Raw genomic sequence first — 22,072 nt, 5'->3', positions numbered from 1 at the left:
CTACACCACCAGAATCCCACAATAAGGAATATTCGAAGCATATTGCCGAGTGCTGTGAGCACGCACATAACCGTTTCTCGTGACAACCTAGTGGACTGAGGGAGAGAGCCAGGGCCTGGGAGTCAGGACGACCTGGGTTCTAATCGCTATTCTGCCAAATGCTTGCTATGTGACCTTGAACAAGTCACTTAACTTCTCTGGGCCTCAGTTTCTCTAACTGCAAAATGGGGATACCTGTTCTCCCTTCTACTTTGACTGAGAGCCCCATGCAGGACAGGGACTGTGAACAACCTAATTAAATTGTACCTATCCCAGGGCTTAGAACAGCGTTTGACACATAATAAGGGTGGGGGTCAATATTTCTTGGAATCTGTATCAGAATCACAAGTCCAAAAGGGAGACTGTAGCCATCAACAGCCAGAGATGGGAGGTAGGAAGCTGCCTGCTGTCTGACCTCGGCAAGTCACTTAATTTCTCTATGCCTCAGTTTCCTCATTCGGAGGTGGGAAGAACAATGATAGATATCCGTTTGTCTATATAATACATTGTACCACGATAAGAACAGTAAGATCGGAAAATTCTCTCTTTCTATCATCTGGTCAGAATCAAATCTCCTGCCCCATTGTGAACGGCGCTGCAGTCCTCCAATCTATAGCAGGAAATTAGCTGGCATGGCCCGCGGAGAGCCGAAGAACCACTGAAGATGTGTAAAGAAATTAAACGTAGAAATGATGTTGACGCTCTTCATTTTAAAATGTGATTGGTATGCAAGAAATCAACATAACACGCACCTGCCATTCAGGGCTGCGGGTCTGCTGTAGGACGTGAGCTTGGCTCAGTGGAACGGAACGCACGAGGAACCAACGCAGGGGGACCGGGAGTCCGGAACGGCCCAATCGCTGATCAGCTCTCATGCCTTCCTGTCTGCCCCGCAGGCCTGGATGAGAATCTGAACAACAGACACCCATCCACAGGCCAAATTCCTTTCACCTTCCCTCCCACCTGGGTACATGACAACTGGCCAGATTAGGCTTCCTGGGGTGGGGGAACCTCTATCCTTGACCTGAATTGAAATTGGTGATTTTTTTTTTAGGTTTTCTCCCCTGTTGGGGTGTAAACTCCTGGGAGGCAGGAAATGTGGCCCTTCTCTATTCGGTTTTTTCCAAGAGCCTAGTACAGTGCACTGCATCCAGTGGGTGCTCAATAAATGCTACTCAGGGTCTATACTACTTCAACTGTCACGACCACAGTTCCGGTAGTTACTGTGAAGGTTACTACGGAGGCTACTTTAGTATCCCTTTAGCACCTGAAAAATGAAGGGGAAAAGACTCTTAGAATGGGATGGGGTGGGAGAGAATGTAGTTTTGGAGGAAAGGAGGATGATATGAAGACAGGGGCCATAGGTGGGATTGGGGGATATGAACGCTTGAGAGTCCAGGACATACTCTGTATACTGAAAATTTCCTGTTGTGGGAAGGGAATGTGTCTGTTTACTGTTCTATTATGTTCTCCCAACCACTTAGTACAGTGCTGTGCATACAGTAAGCGCTCAATAAATATAACCGACTGACTGACCATCTAGGCTGATGACTAATCTTACCTCAGTTTCCCCCTAAATCCTGCTCTTTGCTGGTGCTTCTGATAGCAACAGGGTAGTGGAAGCATCCAGGTGGTTGAAGGAACAGAGAGACAGTGTCTGAACATTAGATTGCATGCTCCTTAAAGGCAGAGAATGATTGTTTTGCTTCGATAATCCTCTCCCAAGTGTTTAGTGCACTTCTTGGAGCTCAACAGATGTTCAATAAATAAAGATGATGGATTGATAAGTGGCTCACCTCGTTAGAGGGAATTTCTGTAATATCTAAATATCCAGCACCACTGGAACAAATCAGATCCATTTTAGGACCAGGCAATGAAAAAAATGAAAGAAAAACAGTGTGAAGCAGCGTGGCCTGATGGAAAGAGCACAAACCTTCGAGTCAGAGGACTTGGGTTCTAAACCTGGCTCCGCCACTTGGCTGCTGTGTGCAAGTCACTTCATTTCTGTTTGCCTCAGTTACCTCGTCTATAAAATGGGGATTAAGACTATGTAGGACAAGGACTGTCCAACCTGAGTATCTTGTATCTACCCCAATGTTTAGTACAGTACCTAGCACATAGCACTTAAATACCTTTAAAAATAAAAAAAAAAAAATATTTTCTCTCTCGTCTTGATGATTAAACAGGCAGAAGGGTAATTTAGTACTCGGGTCTGGTCAGGGCCCTCTGTGGATGGATGAGGCGGCTTTAAGGTGAAAGCATGCGGTATAAATAAAGTGCGAATGACTCCATCCCCTGAAATTTACAGACTTCCAGTGGGGCCAGAACATTCAACGTTCTTCTCCTGGAACAATTTCAGAGGTTTATATCTGAGCAACGCCAACTTGAGAGACTCAGATATTTTCTGTGAAAAATCTCTACATTCTGTAATGAATAGTAAGAGACTGATTAGAACCATTTTTAGCTGAATAAACCTCCGTTTAGTTTTCGTTCCAAAACTCCCCCAGAAAATTACTCTCTGTTCTTCTGTGCTACCCTGGCTGTTTCAAGGGGGCCTGCACTTAGCAGGTCAAAGAGACCTCCTTGTGAAATAAGGTGGTAACAGCAGATGAAAGGCTGGATTCTGCTTGAAAAGAGGAAGCCAGAGACAACCTAGAATCACCGAGATCTATGTCAATCATATTTATTGAGTGCTTACTGCGTGACAAGCACTGTACTAAGCACTTGGGAGAATACAATGTAACAGTGAACAGACACATTCCGTGCCGCCACGAGCTTACAGTCTAGAGGATCCTGGGGGCGATTCAGAAATGGTGGGGAGGTAGCGAGGGAAAGTCTTTCCTCAAAGAGCTGTTTATCAGCCAGATAGAGGGACCCTCCTTCCACTAAAATCTTCACAAGCTTCCAACGCATGCCAAGTCACAGGAGTAAACTCAACCAACCCTCTCTCTCACTCCAAGTCCCTCAACCAGCATCATAACCTCTGATCTGGCCACAAGAAGCGAGGGCTGAACTGCGGCTGTGAGGAGGACACCCATCCCCGACTAGAGCTTCCGATATGACTATCGAGAAGGCAGATAGAAAGAAGCAGCAGCGAACGGAGAATAGAGAAGCAGCGGGATCTAGTGGAAAGACCAAGGGACTGGGAGTCAGAAGACCTGGGTTCTAATTCCAGCTCCTCCGCTTTCCTGGTGTGGGTCCTTGGGCCAGTCACTTGACTGTTTTGTGCCTCAGTTCCTCTACTGTTCGATGGAGATTGAACACCTGTTTTCTCTCCCCGCTAAGGCTCTGAGGCCAGAAATGGTATCTGAGCGGATAGCATTATAGCTATCCTGGTGCTTGGAACAGCGCCTGACACATGGTTAACCCTTAATAAATGTCACCACTATTATCGGTGCTCTCCCCATTTTCCGATAGCATCTATGAGCTACTCACTCTTCTCTAAGCACCCAGTTCTTGCCCAACCCTGTAATAAGGAGAGCTTGCCTAAGGGGCACTTCACCACATCTGACACCAGACTCATGCCCTCGACTATTTCCACCCAAACCTCCGTTTGGTGGGACAAAGCGGGAAGAAGATTCTCTGATTTGCTGACAAATTCTAGCCCAGCTGCATAATGAAAAACCTTTGTTCAGACGACGGAGAACTTGACAAGGAGATTAAAGGCACTTAAGAACCCCACAGCCTTCCACTGAGGGTGATGCAAAAGTAAGCCAATATGGGGCCAGAGGACAGCCTCAGATTACCCCCCGCCCCAAACACAAGCGTGCGCACACACTCACGTGTCTCTGAGGTTGCCAGTCTTCCCCAGATGGACCCCCACAATAATTTGAAGGATCCCACCCCACACCACCCCCTGGTATGCTGCCTGGATGTCATCTGTAGATTTCGGTTCCCCCATACCTGCCCGACTACACTTTTAAAGGAACACGAGGAATTCATTCATTCATTCAATCGTATTTATTGAGCGCTTACTGTGTGCAGAGCTCTGTACTAAGCGCTTGGAATGTGCAATTCGGCAGAAATAGAGACAATCCCTGCCCAACAACGGGCTCACGGTCTAAAAGGGGGAGACAGGCAGCAAAATAAAACAAGTGTGTCGGGCATCAATACCATCAAAATAGATGAATAGAATCAAAGATATATACACATCATTAAAAAATAGTGATAAAAATATACACAGATATACACAAGTGGGAGGAATGGGGAGGGGAAGAGGGTAGAGCAGAGGGAGGGAGTTGGGGGAATGGGGAGGGGAGGAGGGACAGAGGGAAAGGGAGGGCTCAGTCTGGGAAGGCCTCCTGGAGGAGGTGAGCTCTCAGGAGGGCTTTGAAGAGGGGAAAAGAGTTTGGCGGATGTGAGGAGAGAGGACATTCCAGGTCAGCTGTAGGACGTGGGCCAGGGGTCGACGGCGGGACAGGTGAGAACGAGGCACAGTGAGGAGGTTAGCGGCAGAGAAGCGGAGCCGGGTGGGCTGTAGAAGGAGAGAAGGGAGGTGAGGTAGGAGGGGGCAAGGTGATGGATATGGAGTGCTTTGAAGACAAGAGTGAGGAGTTTTTGCTGAGTTGATAAGTAGCAAATGGAAAAATCGTTAAAAAGCGCTTGATTGTTGATGGCAACCAAGCGGAGGGGTTCATGTCTGCAATTGGTTTGTCTTAAAAAGAAAAAAAAGAATCCTACATCTCTAGCCTCCCAAGGAAGGGTGGTGAAATTGGCACCAGAGAATGAAGCACCTGTTGTGGCTGACATACATGAGGAATGTAGCCCCAATCCTGAAGTGTAAGCCACAAGCACTCCACGGCCATTTGCTTTCCCAGAATTCTATACAGAAGATAACTGTTACTGTAGCAAGCTTGAGGAAGGGTCAAGGCAGGACATCCGCGATGTCAAATTCAAGACTTATGGAGAGAGACCTGCTACCCCAATCCTCTGCTCTTAAATAGAAATGCCCAGCCCCGGGCCGTGGCAAAATGCAAGAGAGACGGATCCGCTCATGAATTTTTCCTCAGTCCCCCCTCCAAACGCCAAAATGTACTGCCTTTAATCGATGGGATTTTTTTTAGGGCTTTCTGGGTTCAGAGCACTGTACTAAGCACTTGGGAGAGTATAATACAATAGAGTTGGTAGGTATATACCAACAATGAGCTTACAGTCTAATCTACAATTCTCAATCACATTTATTGAGCACTGACTGTGAGCAGAGCACCACACTGAGCACTTGGGAGAGTGCAATAGAGCAATAAACAGACACATTCACCGCCCGCAAGCAGCACCAAGTGACAGAGTCTTACACTATTTAGCCCTTCCAACAAATGTGATCCCATGATCGCCTCAAGCCCACCACCACATATTTTCATCCTCCAAATCCAAGACGCTCAAGGCATTTCCATGCGGCTAAAAGACTACTGTGATGGCGGTTTTGTCAACAGAAAGCACCACAGTCTGGGGGAGTTTTTGGAAGTACTCCCCTTGAACTGCTAGCTTGTAAACGTACTAGGAGGGCCCCGAGGAGAGCTGGATTGGGCTCTCCCACTGCCAGGAGGGAAAAGCAGCGCATTGACCCTCCGGAGAACCAAAGTGACCACCACCAGGACACAGAGGAAAAAGGGAAATTTATTACCTTTGACATGCACAAGCTGTCCAGTTTAGCAAAAAGGAACCAGGCTCTGGCAAAGGCAGGAGAGTCAAACAGCACCAAACACAGTAATTAGGGCCAGCAGGTCATTAAAGCCACAGCTGTATAAACTAGGTGTGTAATTAACTTTCTTCCCTGCTTTTTACACAACAACATTTCAGTTTCACCACTAAAGGAGGGTCAGCCTTTCAGACGTGTTTTTTGAAAGCATGCCAAAGTTCTAAATTAGAAGAACCAAAAGCAATCTGAATGCTCTCTTTTCCCACCTTTACTAGAGGGGGAAAAAAAAAAATCTTGGCACCCAAGGATCCTGGATCTCTAAAAGCGGAAGTCACCCAGACCTGCCGGAAGGAGATTTTCACAGGCTGTTCCTGGGTTTCTGTCAAGGTCTCTGATCTTATCCGTGCTCTGCCTGGGGAGTCATTAGATTCAAAGGGGAAATGGTAGGTGGGGTGATGGGGGGAAGAAATTGCAAGCCTTTTTGGAGAAAGGATGTGGTCTCTTTATCTCTCTGGTACTCCTATGTGTCATAATAAGTCAGAACCTTAATTTCAAATTCTGCCTTGAGTTTGCCCTCTGAATTCTAATTTTAATTTAATGCATTCCAATGACTACCTTTTTTTTCCCCTCTCCTCATCAAACAAAATACCCCTTCCAGTGGAGGGAAAATTCTCTCTACCACCTGTTTCCTTCTTACTTCTCCACTCTCTTCTGCTTGGCTCCAGCTGGGCCCCCCCCCCAAACTAATCTGTTAACTCCATCTCGCCCAACTTGCTGTCATGACCTAGGCTCATGCTTTAACCCTTGCAAGTAATTTCCTCTCTGCTCAAATCCCCCAAACACTGCCCCTTCCTACCTACAAAGCCCACTCCAAAAAGCTGCCTCCTCCTGGAGGCATTCTTTGATCGATTTCCCGGCTCATATCATCCCATCAGCCATCCTGATGGGAAGCAGTGTAGCCTAGTGAAAAGCTCATGGGCTTGGGAGTCAGAGGAAGTGGGTTCTTATCCCAGCTCCGCCCCTTGTCTGCTGTGTGACCTTGGGCAAGTCACTTCACTTCTCTGCACCTGAGTTACCTCATCTGTAAAATGGGGATTAAGACTGTGAGTCCCATGTGGTTATAGGAACTGTGTCCAACTCGATTACCTTGTATCTACCCCAGTGCTTAGAACAGTGTTTGTCACATAGCGCTTAACAAGTATTATTATTATTCGTTATCATTATTACACTTAGTACGCCTAGGACTACCTCCCTATTTCGTTAATTTATTAACTGCTTATTTTGTTTTTATCGTTTGCATCTAGACTCTTCCTCTTGGATCTGCACGGTTGTGTATATAAATTCCTCAAGAAAAGAGACCTTGCCGTCCAGCGTACGTTTCCCAGAACCATTCATTCAATAGTATTTATTGAGCGCTTACGCTGTGCAGAGCACTGTACGGCGTGCTCAATAAATGATGCTTTTGCATCTAAAATCATCATCAAAATTTTAGAGATGTGGAAATCTGCCCCCGTCCCACTTGGATGCGGCCAGCGGTAAGGAAAGTCTCTCTGAATTCCTCAAAACAACCAACTTCCTGGCACCGACGGCCTCGGGGCAAGGACCCCAGCGGCTTTGGCTAAGAAACATTTCAGAATGAAGGCGTGCCGGGTAACGCGAAGGGAAAGCTTTCAAACGCCCGAATGACACCATTGATGTCGACATCGTTATTGTTGCTAATAAAAGAAAGCTGGTGGCTACCAAGCCATTTCTCTTGAAACCAGGAAGTAGTTTGTGTGTTGCCAGTTCTGGGAAGGAAATATGAGCCCAAGCTGGCTGCAGCTTGTGGGACATGGTCCGTGCCACTGTTGCTACAACAACTTCCAGAGGAAACCCGAGATCCAAACCGTGGTCTGACCTCCAGCTAGGTCGTGTAATAAGGATGGCGTCCTCTTTTGGAAACGGTGCCCCAAATGATACAGGTACTTGGGACGGACTGAGTTTCTCTTTCATCCATTCAACATTCCCTTCTACACCTTTCTCCCCCGTGTCCTGGACGAAATAAATCTTCCGAACGGGTTTGGTCTGCATGTCAGAGAGTCTTGAGCGATGGGACTCTACAACACAGGACTACAAGATATTGGCCAAGCTTCCTTACTGGGAAAAGTGTAAAATGAAGAGAACCTTCTCTTCTTTCCCAAAGTCCACTAAATCGCAATGTTAATTTTGGCATCTGTTAAGCACTTTCTACGTGCAAGGCCCTGAACTAAGCTCTGGGGTGGAAACAAGCAAATCGGGTTGGACACACTTCCCTGTCCCACGTGGGGCTCACAGTCTCAATCCCCATTTTACAGTTGAGGTAACTGAGGCCCAGAGAAGTGAAGTGACTTGCCCAAGGTCACCCGGCAGACAAGTGGAGGAACCAGGGTTAGAACACTTGACCTTCTGCCTGGTAGACTGTGAGCTCCTTGTGGGAAAGGATCATATCTCCCACGGCTATTGTATTATACTCTCCTAAGCACTTACTAGAGTGCCCTGCACCCAGTAAGCACTCAATAGATGCCACTGATTGAGTGATCAATTGATCTGCCCACCCGGACTTTGCAGTGGGACCGAAGCTTTCTGGAGAAAAGAGCCTGCCTCTTGGATGGCAGAGAAAGGGCAGGAGAGAGAGCCACACCTCTGGTTTTATTATGAACAGTCCAGTTTTCGGCTGGTACTGATACAGCCCCACGCTGAGCCTCCCTTCACTTCCGGTCCGGGTGCCGACCCCCAGGGCTGGGCAGTCCTGCCCGTGTTCACAGGGACCTGGGAGAGGAACCCAGTGGCACTGGAGAAATGGAGGAATTCAGGAGTCAGTTTTCCAAGGTTCACTCGGGAAATAGGTTGTGAGAATTTCCACCGAGGACCTTTTGATTGTGTTTTTCGGCAACCTGGGTTACGTGGCAGGGAAGGCAAAGGAGTGTGAGGAGGGCCTAGGAGGCAGAAAGACCTGGGTTCTAATTCCGGCTCTGCCACTTGTTTGCTGTATGACCGTGCGCTTAACAGTAACAATAATGGTGGTATTTGTTAAGCGCTTACTATGTGCAAAGCACTGTTCTAAGCACTGGGGGGATACAAGGTGATCGGGTTGTCCCACAGGGGCTCGAAGACTTAATCCCCATTTTACAGATGAGGTAACTGAGGCACAGAGAAGTTAAGGGATTTGCCCAGAGTCACACAGCTGGCAAGCGGCAGAGCCGGGATTCGAACCCATGAACTCTGACTCCCAAGCCCAGGCTCTTTCCACTGAGCCACGCTGCTTTTGCCTCAGTTACCTCATCTGCAAAATGGGGGTGAAGACTGAGCCCCATGTGGGACAGGAGTGACCATGTCCAAACCATTTGCTTGTACCCACCCCAGCGCTTGTACCCCACCCCAGTACAGTGCCTGGCACACAGTACATGCCTAACAGATACCGTAATTATTATTAATGCTGCCAGGAGCCAACCCACTGGCCCACTGTAGGCTTTCGATAGAGTTGGTTGGAGAGGTAGAAAAAAATCGTGTTGAAATTGGGAAAACGCAACTTTAGTCAGAAAATAATAACAGTAATTGTGGTACTGGTTAAGTGCTTATTATGTGCCTAACTCTGTACTGAGTGCTGGTGTAGATACAAGATAATCAGGTTCCACATGAGCCCACATGGGGCTCACAGTCTAAGAAGGAGGGAGAACAGGTATTGAATCCCCATTTTGCAGATGAGGGAACTCAGGCACAGAGCAGTGAAGTGATGTGCCCAAAGTCACACAGCAGATAAGTGATGAAACTGGGATCAGTTCCTCTGACTGCCAGGCTCGTGCTCTTTCCACCAGGCCACACTGCTCCTCAGCCAGCAGTCAGCTGAGAAATAGCCACCACATAAATGCTTTCCCACTTTGCAAAACAAGATTTCCATCCTCACATTTGGGAAGAAACTGAGGGTCATCAGAGGGACATGGAATAGTCTCAAACCTATTTTATTTCCCACCTCCCTCCAATGAGGAGAAGCAGCAAGTCTGAGAAATAAGACATCAAGCACGCTCCTCCCCAGAAGACCTCACTTCGGAAGGACACAGACCCTTTTAGTCATAAAAGGGTGCTCTTCCCACAATCTCCTTGGCCCACATCCAAGTGTTTGTGGACTGGGCTATTTCCAGACAGGTGGTTCCATGGATAATGAGGGGATTCCACCCATAGAAACCCTGGGAACAATGAAAAATACAAAAGGCCGAGGGGAAGGAAGTGAGGGTGAAAAAAGGAGGCGGTGGAGGTGGTCGGCAGAATCTTGAGGTTTCAAGTCGACTGACTTGGCTTTCCTGGCAGGATGGATTTATTTTACATAGAGCGAATTGTCTCAGCAACCTAGAGAAGCAGCGCATCTTAATGTAAGAAGCAGGGACCTGGCTGTCAGAGGAATGCGGGTTTGAAGTTCAGTTCCACCACTTACCTCCTGTGTGACCTCAGGCAAGTCACTTCACTTCTATGAGCCTCAGTTCCCTCAACTGTAAAATGGGGATTAAGACTGGGACCCCAACATGGGGCATGGACTGTGTCCAACCTGATCAGCTTGTATCTACCCCGGCACTGAGTACAATGCCTGGCACAGTAAGCACTGAATAAATTCCAATTTATCTTATCTTTTTTTAATCTTAGGGAATCCGGTTGTCCCCGTCAAGGACTCGACACACTCTTTTGGCTCCGATGACAGCAGAACGAAACGGAGACCTTTATGAGCTCAGAAGCAAAGAATTAGTCTTGGCGAGCCTCATGCTGAGTAGCTCTTTTCTAAACAAATTCTCAGACAACCCACAAACTCAACCCTTCCATGTGAAAGAAGGCACTTTCGGAATGGATTTACCCTATATCAGGCTGTAATGAATTTCTAAGGGATTCCATTAGAAACGACGGTTTATCCTACTCTTTGGAGGAATGCCTGACTCCCTCTGCATCCTCTGGGGAAGTGGCCATGCCTAGCGTGAGTATCCCAGTGGAAGTCATTAGATAGTCTTTCACAAGCACTAGTGATGCCATCAGAGTATCTATTCCACTAGCAGTGATTGAGATCCTTGACAGTTACACGGGAATCCCACTTTAAACTTGGATAAACTCTTAACTTGCCCATAAGTTTGAATTCTCAGCCAGAAAATCATCCCTAAAGAGCACCGATCCTTGGAACGAATCAGTGGAAAACACTTCGACGGTTTAAGAGACGCTGAAACAGTCTCCTATGTATCGCCGTTTCCCCCAGACTCCCCTCCTGTCCCCTAAAACCCTAAAATGAGTTTTCGCTTTCCCACGCTGAAAAATGAGTCTTCCATCCTCACATTTGGGAAGAAACTGAAAAAGTACTCAAAAAGAAAAATGACCTGGAATTTTTCTGATCCCACTGGATTTCTATCCCTTTTCCCTCCTCATCAGGGACAAGAATAAAGTCTTCAGAAGGGGAAGACATGACTCCAGCCCAACACTTGGCTTAAAAAGCTTCCAGGTCAGAGTGGACCGTGGTCGAGGAGACAGTGAAATTTCCCATCCAAAACTCCCTGTCAGACATACTCTTCCCAGCTTCCTCAGGCCAAGAGAGAAGTGGAAACCATTCCAATAGGTGGGGAATGGCTCTAGCTGCCTCGCCTTCAGATTTCCCGTTTGTTATTTTCAACTCATATCCCCGCAGCCCTGTGCTCTGCCAATAACCAGAACTAATGCGCTCCATCTGAGCTCAGCACCGTGGTGGCTCATAGACACGAACACTCTCCCCGCTCCTCAAATCTCTTCGGCCGCCTTAAAAACTAATTCGGACCAGACAAATCCCAACCCCAGTCGGTCCGCTTTGTCAGCCCCATGGAACCCTCCCTCCCACACTTCCCCACTTTCTTGGAAGCGGGACCGCTCGCTTGGTGCCTGAGAGCAGAAATTAAAAAGGAAAAGAAATGTTTTCAATTGTTCGGTCTAATACTCAGGGCTTGTTCAGCTTCCTCTGTGTGTCGGAATAGATAGAGAGAGGCATCAAGGTCAGGGATGATCAAAGCAACCCGCCGCCTGCCCCTTCTACCTCCAAGGGGAGAAAATGGGGCTGTGAGCCGTGGGGGGGAGGCAGAAGGGATGTTCCAGGCGGCATTACAAACTCACAGCCCCGACCTCTGAACCTCAAAAACCACCCTGTTCCGCGAAAGGGCCTGGAGATTCCGGCCCATTCCTCCACAGAGTTTTCCACACTTAAACCGTTCGGCTCGACGCTCGGGACCACCCGACTGCCGCCTTTCCCGAAAGTTGGTCTGAAATTTGGGGGGAGGCGATCAAAACAACAGCGAGCAGACCGCGGGACCCGACTGTTCCTCATCCCTCTTAGGAGGGGGGTTTTTGGAGGAGGGCCTCTACGCGTAATTACCGGCAGCCCGCCAATCAGAAAGGGGATGCTTTTATTTTTAATTTTATTTAAAAAGTGAGCTCAGGCTACCCACGGCACCACAATAAAATTACATTAACTGTAAAATTACATTATTAATTCTCTAATCTCGCTTGAGGCCCCAAGCTGTTCCTCTGTCCAATTACCCGTCTAACCACCTGTCAGAATCGGGGAGCGGCTTCTAGCCTTACCTCCAGGACAACGATGGGCTCGGTGCTCCGTCAGGTCCGCCAGCGAGTCGAAGTCCTGCTGACAGTTATCGCAGGTGTAAATTGACTCATCCTCCATGTCTTCATCTTCCTCATTTCTCTCCTCTTGGCTTGTCACGCTGTTCCTGTCTTCCAGTGAGCGGCTGCCCTTCGTAACGTTCTCCAGCTCCCCTCCTAAGCCACCTGCCAACAGGAAGAACACACTCCATCATCAGTTGTTTGGTCTTGGACAAGGCTTTGAAAGGCATAGCCCCGCATTTATTAAGATACATTTAATTACTTTGCCTCCCACTTCCCATTATTCTCGACACCTCTCGGTAGATTAATATTTTTTTTTAACATCAGGCCGGGCAATAATTCTCAACTGTGTTCTTTAAAGCTTGGTGTGAATTCTCCAGAGATGCTGCCTTATCATCTCCTTCAGCGTATGGACGGGAAGAGTCGTTAACTCTTGGTCATTCTATAACCTGGTTAGTATTTCGCCTCGGAAGCCGGTCTGGGAGTCGGCACAGCCTTTTAGAAACCCCTTCCAACGCACGGGCCGCCCATGGCTTGGGTCTCTCCTCTCCCCAGGGGTCCCCGAAGTGCCACACCATCGGGTGAGACCACGTCGGGGGGATCGTACTGGGACCCCCGTGACGTCAGGAGTTTGTTGGGTTCTAAGCACCGGGAGGTTCGCTAGGAAAGTCGGCCCCGCTGCACCCCAAGTTCGGAACATGGTGGGCCGGGGTGCTGATGGGATTCTGGGAAGGATCCGGCCCGAGTGGGGTTACACTCGATGTAAATGGTCTCGAAACACAGATGCGACATGAAGGAGCCGGTGGTTAAAGAATAAATAGAAACTGGCTCTCTGACCACTCAAGAATGGGAGTTCGGACTTAGGGAGCTGAACTGGCAGCTCAGCTTGCAAAGTAGTAGTAGGATTATTGATGGAAAGTCTACCTGGGCTGGACTATATAAGGAGCTTGGAAAGTACAGAAAAACAAAGTGAAACATTGCCTTCCCACAAAAAACGTACAGTCTAGTGGGGGAGGCAAACAGAAAAGTCTTTGCAACTCAGATGGTCAAAGTAATTGAGAGCACATTTAGACATGAGTGCTGAGGAGGGATGTGAATAAATCAGCCCCTACTCATTCACGTCCTGCCACTATCGCAAACTTTTTTGTACATCTGTGCGTGTGGTATTTGTTAAGGACATACTTTGTGCCACGCACTGTTCTAAGCACCGGGGTAGTTAGGAGCAAACCAGGTTGGACACAGTTCATATCCCTCATGGAGCTTAATCCCCATTTTACAGATGAGGTGACTGAAGCACAGAGAAGTTAAGTGATTTGCTCAAAGTCACACAGTAGACAAGTGATGGAGACAGGATTAGAACCCAGGTCCTTGTGATTCCCAGTCCCGTGCTCTATCCACTAGGCATGCTCCTTCTCTAGGCCATTCTGCTCCAGTACCTGAAAGGCAGGCGACATATTTTGAATAGTGAAGAGAAGCAGCATGGTGTATTACATTGATCATGGGCCTGGGAGTCAGAAGGTCATGGGTTCTAATCCCAGCTCTGCTACTTGTCTGCTGTGTGACCTTGAGCAAGTGACTTCACTTCTCCGTGCCTCAGTTACCTCATCTGTAAAATGGGGATTGAGACTGTGAGCCCCATGTGGGATAAGGACTGTGTCCTACCTGATTTGCTTGTACCCACCCAATACTTAGTACAGTGCCTGACACATAATAAGCACTTAAGCATTATTATTATTACTTTATCGATTCTTTATTGCTTTCTTGGGGAATCTTTTTTTTAAATCCGATTCCTCAGAAAATGACAATTTTTGACCGGTTGAGAAAAGGGAGATCTCTAATGTCGTTATGAGATTTTACATAAAAATCCGCAGGGGAACTGATGTGTGAGTGTGTGCGGGCACGCGTATGTACGTGTGTCTACGTGTGTGTCTACGTGTGTGTGTCGGTCTTGCGACTGAAGAAGATATCAAATAGCATCTGTCATTGGACTCCATACCAGAGATGACCGAAAGCCAATGCAGAAAGACCGAAACGCAACACAATTTAGTCAGAACCCAAACTATAAACATTTCGATTCAGATATATAATGTTATTAGGATGCTGTTACTCCCTTCCATGGAAAAACCCGCATTTTCACTTAGGAAGTGATCACATATATCAGCTCATGTAAAATCCTTCTCACCCCTCCAAAGTGGCTCCATGGCATGACATACAATTTGGACTGTGCCAGAAGTAGTGAAAATCAATGTCTCTATTTATGATCCATCATAACATCTCTTTTCTTAACAATTAAATGATGAACAATTGTTAGGCTCCTTTACTGTCTGTATCCCCAGCTCCCTGAAATATAGAAGTTCCATTAAAGGCTGAAGATCATATTCATCTCACAAATCAGATCTGTTTTTCAGCACAGTGGCAAAGAATGGAAGGTTCAGTATCAAGAAATGTTATTTCAAAATCCTTCAATATTGTAAGTCATCACAAACTACAGTTAGATAGTAAAGTGCTGTTCCTTGGATTGCCTGGTTTACAGTCGCTTCCCTTAATAAAAAATGTATCGGGGTGGGGGGATACCATAATTCTGATTTTATCTGCTCTGCTGCCTCACCGGATAATAAATTACATTTAAAGCCCAGCTAGGTTTCGTTATTTAACGCATAATTTAATGGGTGTATTTAAATTATCCCTTTTAGTTTGCCATATTTACTTGGCTCAACTTTCTACAATACCTCATTTAATCCTGGACTCGAACGACCGACATTACAACTCATTTGATCTCCTTAAATCCCGTACATCCTGTCGAGTTGATAGTTAATAAATCAGAATGTCAGCTCCTGGGTTTTATAAGACAAAACCCTATAAAGTCGTCCAAGAGTATAAATCCATTTTAAGGAAGCGTCACCTGGTCCGAGGCTCTCTGCTAATGGGAATTGGAGTCAGCCAGCCTCGGGTGGGGACAGCGGGGGTGGGAGGAGGGGTCGCCCGGAAGCCGCGATGGTGTTGCCGACGAGGTGGGGAGAACTGAAGACCCCTGGGGTGGCAGGCCATAAACTGCACCCTGGAAGATTCCAGCCCAATGTCTCAGGCGTTTAAAATTGAAATCTCCCTCAATTCACCCTGTTTTCACGTCTCTTGAAGACGTGAAGCCTGCTGTCTGAACACCAGCAGCCGCAGAGCCAAATCCCTCAACCTTCCTGCATCCCCTCCATCTTTAATTCACCCCTCCCTCGGGCCCACAGCACTTATGTCCATTTCCGTAACTTATTTATTTATATTAATGTCTGTCTTCCTCTCTAGACTGTAAGCTCATTATGGGCACGGAGCGTGTCTACCAACTCTTTTGTATTTTTAGATTTCGTACTCTCCCGAACGCTCAAGTGATCAATAAGTATGATGGATGGATTGATCCCCAAGCACAGTCAATCAGTGGTATTTACTGAGCGCTGACTGGGTGCACAGCACTGTTCTAAGAACTTGGGAGAGTACGATACAACAGAGTTGGTAGAGCTTAGAATCTAGACCCAATGGCTTGAGCCTCCAGTTGACAAGCTTTAGCCAGGGAGTAAGAACAATAACAGTAATAATTGTGGTATTTGCTAAGCACTTAGTCTAAGCGCTTAGTACAGTGCTCTGCACACAGTAAGCGCTCAATAAATACGATTGAATAAATGCATATGCCGAGCTCTGTACTAATCACTGGGGTGGATACAACGTAATCTGGTCCCACATGGGGCTAACAGCGGGAGAACAGATATTGAATCCCCATTTTGCAGATGAGGGAACTGAGGTACGGAGAATTAAAAAAAAAATGTTGGTATTCGTTAAGCGCTTACTATGTGCAGAGCACTATTCTAAGCGCTGGGTAGATACAGGGTAATCAGGTTGTCCCACGTGAGGCTCACAGTTAATCCCCATTTTACAGATGAGGTAACTGAGGCACAGAGAAGTTGAGTGACTTGCCCACAGTCACACAGTTGACAAGTGGCAGAGGTGGGATTCGAACCCATGACCTCTGACTCCCAAGCCCGGGCTCCTTCCACTGAGCCACGCTGCTTCTCTAAGTGACTTAAGTGATTTAAGTGACTTGCCCAAGCTGATACAGCAGGCAAGTGGAGGAGCTGGGATTAGAACCCAGGTACTCTGACTCCCAGGCCCAGGCTCTTTCTACTAGGCCATGCTCCTCCTCTTCTCTTTCCTCTCCTCTCTTCTCCTCTCTCCCTTCTTCGAGAAAGGACCACAGAGGATTGGTGTTCCTGAAGGTGGGAGCCGGGGAAGGAGCTGAACAAGTCAGCCTCCTCCGGTTTCAGGGTGAGGGATTGGCAGGTTAAGGGGTCTGAGTCGGTCAAGATCCCACTAGACTTTAAGCTGGTTGTCTACCAACTCCATTGTATTGTCCTCTCCCCAACCCCTTAGTACAGTGCTCTGAACACCGTAAGCGCTCAGTACATACCACTGATTGACTGACTGAAGAAGGGTTTGAGGCCTACGAAAGCCTGGGATTGAGGATTGGGGGTGGAGAGGCTTTGAGTGAGAGTCCGACACATCTGAGAGCAAAGGGGATGGGGAGAAACAACACGGTGTAATGGATAGAGCACAGGCCTGATAGAAGCTCATGGGTTCTAATCCCAGTTCTGCCACTTGTCTGCTGTGTGACCTTGGGCAAATCACTTCACTTCTCTGGGCCTCAGTTACCTCATCTGTAAAATGGGGATTGAGACTGTGAACCCCACGTGGGACTTTGCTTGAATCCACCCCAGAGCTTAGTACAGTGCCTGGCACATAGTAACCGCTTAACAGATTACTATCATTAAGTGCCTTTGAGTCATTTCCTATTCATAGCGATTCCACGGATATACTTTCTCCAGATCATCCTGTCCTCTGCCATAATCCGCAAGCTTTCTAACGGTTCTTCTATTATCGTTGTTAGGGTTTCTGTCCATCTAGCTGCTGCTCTGCCTCGTCCACGTTTTCCCTGGACTTTATCTAGCATTTGTGTCTTCTCCAGAGAATTAGTCCTCCTGACTATGTGTCCAAAATATGCTAATCTGAGTCGTCATTTGGCCTTCCAAAGGCCACTTTGGCTTAATTTGCTCTAAAATCCATTTATTTGTTTTTCGGGCAGTCCGTGGCAATCGCAAAGGCCCCCTCCAACATCACGTTTCAAAAGAATCAATGTTCTTTCTGCCCTGCTTTCTCACTGTCTAGTTTTCGGATCCATACGTTGTCACTGAAAACACCATAGAATTCCACAATTATTAGTATTACTATTGTTACTATACAACTTGGGCTCTAGCTCGGATTTAGGATTCCAGGAAGATATGTGGCCTAGAAGAAAACCCACGAGCTCAGGAACCAGAGGACCTGGGTTCTAATTCTGACTCTGTCACTTGTCTGCTGTGTGTCCTTGGGCAGGTCACTTGACTTCTCTGTGCCCCAGTTCCTTCATCGGCAAAAAGGGGGATTCAGTACCAGTTCTCTCGCCTACCTAAACTGTGAGCTCCATGTGCGATTTGATTATCTTGTTTCGACCCCAGCTCTTAGTAGAATGCTTAATACTTAGGAAGCTCTAAACGAATACTATTATTATCATTATTATAATTGCTATTATTGTCATTATTATTTTATACGCCATCACAGAGCTCCGGCACTCAGCGAAAAGAGAGAGCGGAGAAGGTTCAGAGGCTTGGGAAGCTGAGGTGGGTTAAAGGCAAATTAATGGGAGCCAGAGCCCGTGAACGGGAAATTTCCCACCTTCTAAATTAGGTTTCTGTGGCTCACCCAGTTAACGCCGATGGGATTCCTCCCCCCACGGCCCTCATCACTCGGGCCAGCAGGCCAGTGGGAACGGAGGGTGCCCGTTAAGCGGCTCTTTAATTTCTTGGCACAGTTTCCCCTGTTGGCACTTTCCTTGAGGAGGATCAAATTAAAAGGGGGCCCCAGCTCTCCGCCTGCCACAGGGAAGAGGCTAGGATGGAAGCGGAGTCAGCCCCAGTAGCCTGGATCGCCAGCCCCGCCCCCGGCCCTTGAGAGATGGCACATTTAATTGGGCCGGAGGGGACCCTCCTGTGTCTCGCCCCTTGTCCTGGGGGCTCAGGAAAGGGACAGCACTGAGGCCCTGCTCCCTCACTCTCTCCCTGCTTCAAAGCTTTACTGAAGGCACAACTCCTCCAAGAAGCCTTACCCATCTGAGCCTTTCTGTCCTCTTCTCCCACTCCCTTCTGCGTCACCCTGACTTGCTCCCTTTATTCATCCCCTTTCCTAGCCCCACGGCACTTCTGTACATATCTGTAATATATTTATTTATATTAATGTCTGTGTCCCCTAAAGTAAGCTCATTCGGGGTGGGGAACGTGTCTGTTATATTGGACTCTCCCAAGTGCTTAGTGCAGTGCTTTGCACACAGTAAGTGCTCAATAAATACCATTGAATGAATGAATGAATCCCACCCTCTGGATGCCCGGTGCAAAATGTGACCAAATTCTTCCCTCTGAGGGCCAAGGCCATGGGCCCCGTGGGCGCGATGCCTTCAGGGTGTTTCTGCTATGGGGAAGGGCATGTTTCTTTGGACAGCTCCTCAACTTTCCAGACTCAACCCTCACTTTTCATAGGTCTGACAGCTCCAGGGCAAGGTGGAAAAGAGCTAAAGATTTCAGTAGTAGCGATGATCTTTATTTAGCTCTGAGAAGCAGAGTGGCCTTTGGGTAGGGCTCGGGCCTGGGAGTCAGAGGACCTGGATTCTAATCTCCGCCTCGCCACTTGTCTGCTGTGTGACCTTGGAAATATCGCTTAGCTTCTCTTCACCTCAGTTTCCTGATCTATAAAATGGAGATACAATCCTACACCCTCTTACCTAGACCTTGAGCCCCATTTGGGACAGGGACTGTGTGAATTCAACCTGATAAGCTGTATCTACCTCTGTTTAGAACAGAGCTTGGCACATAGTAAATGTTTATCAAATCCCATAATTATTAATGTTATTACTCTGTGTGAACCACTGTGCTAAGTGCGAGTTTCCAATCAGGGTCAGAAAAGATTTAAAATCAGGTCTTTTGTGCTTGTCTTATCTTTGAAGCTGGCCTGCTTTTGCTAGCTCTCATCTGACTTGTGTCCCTCTTCCAAAAGTCCCTCCCTAGTCATATCCCAGAATTCATCTCCATCCCGTGTCTTCCTCAGCTCCGGAGGAGCCTAGCACCCTGAAGAGGGTTGCATTTTTCACTCCACTTCCCAGTCTCTGAGCTCAGCTTCTAATGGGTTGCCTGTCCCTGCTCAGCCCCCAGAGGGATGGTCTTCTCCCCCAAGCTGAGGGTCATAGATCTAAGAGGTGGCATCTGAACATTGCAGGATCTAAGGTCCACCTACCCTGACCAGTTGGATGGACCTCTCTCTTCAGACCTTGGACGATCCTCCCTGGCCTCGACTGATGCCTTCCTTGCTGCGTCTTGTGGGTCAGGCGGGCTGTCTCAGCCAGAAGATGGGGATACAGTTCCTCTGGCCTGGAACTCCCTCCCTCCTCAAATTTGACAATTACTCTCCCCCCATTCAAAGCCTTCCTTATTGAATGCACATCTCCTCCTTCCCTGACTAAGCCCCTCTTTCCTCTTCTCCCACTCCCTTCGCAGCACCCTGATTTTCTCCCTTTGTTCATCCCCCTCCCAGCCCCACCGGCACTTATGTACATATCTGTAATTTATTTATATTATTGTCTGCCTCCTCCCGCAGACTGTAAGATCACTGTGGGCAGGGAATATGTCTGTTTACTGTTGTATCGTACTCTCCCAAGTGTTTAGTCCAGTGCATTGCACACGGGAAGCGATCGATATATATGATTGAATTAATAAATATAGTGTCGCTGGCCTCTGTCTCCAACACTACCAAGGCTGGGATAGTCTGAGGGCAACAGCAAATGTCCACGGAGCAGGAAGACTGAGGGGTTAGGGAAGTCACGGAAGAGCTGGGTGGGGCGGGAGCACAGCCAATGGTCTCTTGTCCTCTCCCGGAAGCCAAGGACCTATCCGACCGATCAAGCGTGCCAAAGTGTTAACCTCGGCCACTCCATCAAAGAGGATCCTGTGTTCCCATCATACACCCAAGTTGCGGCTCAGAGCACTGGGGGAGGCTGGGGACCGGGGCACGTCCTGGCAGGAGCGTCGGGTTCACACTGACACACCGTTACCAGGCAATACCAGGGCAGGTGGACACTGCAGAACTGTGCTTGGGCTACTGGAAAAAGTCAACACAAGTCAACACAAAAGTCATCCACCGCTTGAGTGGATCCTGACTAGTGTTGGAAGAAAGCACTGCTAATTACCTACACACACACACAAACACTCGCCCCTCAGTCTCTCTGAGTCCTACGCAAGTTCAGAAACCACTTTATTGGGGAACATCAGCCTCTAGAATATCCTCTGGGTGGTGGGGAAGGAAACAGCTTCAGACCCGTGCAAATGGAGAAATAGTGTGGCTTAGTGGAGAGAGTCAAGACCTGGGAGTCAGAAGGACCTGGGTTCTAATCCCAGCTCCGCCACTTGTCTACTGTGTGACCTTGGGCATGAAACTTAATTTCTCTGGGCCTCGGTTACCTCATCTGTAAATGGGGATTGAGACTGGGGCAGCCGCTGTGTCCAACCTGATTGTCTTATATCTAAGGCAACGCTTAGTACAGTGCCTGGCACAGAGTAAATGCTTAAGAAATACCAAATAAAAAAATGTATCCCAGTCAAATGTTCAGAACTTTATCTGAAGAGGAAGCAATTAGTAGTATCTCTACTAACATAGATAAAACAGTGTGGCAACTTCCAAGGGGCCTGTGCCCATTTTACTGTGCAAATATCACCCTGCAAGGTGTAAAATGACTGAGAAGACAATTCGGGGGCCCCCTCACTGTATATATAGTTGGGCCCAGAATCAATGCTTGCCCCAACCTAACAGACGAAACACTTCAGGTCAATAAATATGATGATGATGATGATGATATTAATAATACCTATAGCGTTTGTCAATCACCTACCGTACGCCGAGCGCTGTTATATCAGATATGAAATTAACAGGTGGGACACAGTCACTGTCCCGCATAAGGCTAATAATTTCACTGAGAAGGAGAACAGGTATCGAATCCACATTTTCCAGATGAGGAAACCGAGGCCCAGAGAAGTTAGACGCCTTGCCCAAGGTCACACAGCTAAAAAGTGGCAGAGCCGGAATCAGAACCCGGATCGATCCTTCTACTGAGTGATGCACTCCCACGTTAAACGGCGACAGCAATGACAAGATGCACCCTCATACGGTAAATGTTGGCTAAAAGAGACGATTTGTTTGAGAAAGACATGCCAGTAAAAGCCTAGTCTTGCCAAGCTGAGAAAAGAAGGGTCTGTACAATTGTCTAAGTCTCTTCAAAAACCAATTAGTCAAGGCCGTTGAACCCATCACGCTTGAAAATGTACTTTACTTCAGCCTCAGATTCAGAAATTCAGTCACTATTTGTTTTAAGGCTGAAAATATTTGCGATGCACTGCAGAAGGGTAACATTTAACACTCTTGACCTAAATGGCCCCCTAGACGGCAGAGCTCTAGTCAAATATTTTATCACATAATTTGCTGCCCAAGTAACACTTTTCGCATAAGGAAGTAAGCTCGGGTTGGGTGTCCGGAGGGGCCCCGGTGCCTGGCCGCCGACTCCGTGGTTGAGATTTCCAAGCGGCGGCTGCACTGTGCTGCTGCCAGAGCTGGGGATGTGGCTGGAACCGCCACGCCGGCCGCGGGGCTGCTTGA

The 22,072-nt window shown here is 47.7% G+C and overlaps 1 protein-coding gene and 1 long non-coding RNA gene across 4 annotated transcripts in view; one reads left to right on the top strand and one right to left on the bottom strand.

Annotated features, from left to right (window-relative positions):
• ZNF423 (zinc finger protein 423) overlaps positions 1-22,072 on the bottom strand; it is a 351,343-nt gene that overhangs the window by 222,700 nt on the left and 106,571 nt on the right. For all 3 annotated transcript variants that reach the window (XR_005660542.1, XM_029075685.1, XM_029075686.1), the window contains one exon: positions 12,269-12,469. Coding sequence is in view for 2 of the 3 variants with exons in the window: in XM_029075685.1 (XP_028931518.1) it covers positions 12,269-12,469 (201 nt within the window). In the remaining variant the exon portion in view is untranslated. The remainder of the gene's footprint in view (positions 1-12,268; positions 12,470-22,072) is intronic.
• On the top strand, positions 7,443-11,605 carry LOC120638687. The gene is made up of 2 exons (XR_005660543.1): positions 7,443-7,635; positions 10,328-11,605. It is a non-coding gene; the product is annotated as an uncharacterized LOC120638687 (long non-coding RNA).

The sequence above is a fragment of the Ornithorhynchus anatinus genome, chromosome 11 (genome assembly GCF_004115215.2).
Source record: "Ornithorhynchus anatinus isolate Pmale09 chromosome 11, mOrnAna1.pri.v4, whole genome shotgun sequence".
NCBI classification, from domain to species: Eukaryota; Metazoa; Chordata; class Mammalia; order Monotremata; family Ornithorhynchidae; genus Ornithorhynchus; species Ornithorhynchus anatinus.
This window is presented reverse-complemented; position numbering and strand designations above follow the sequence as displayed.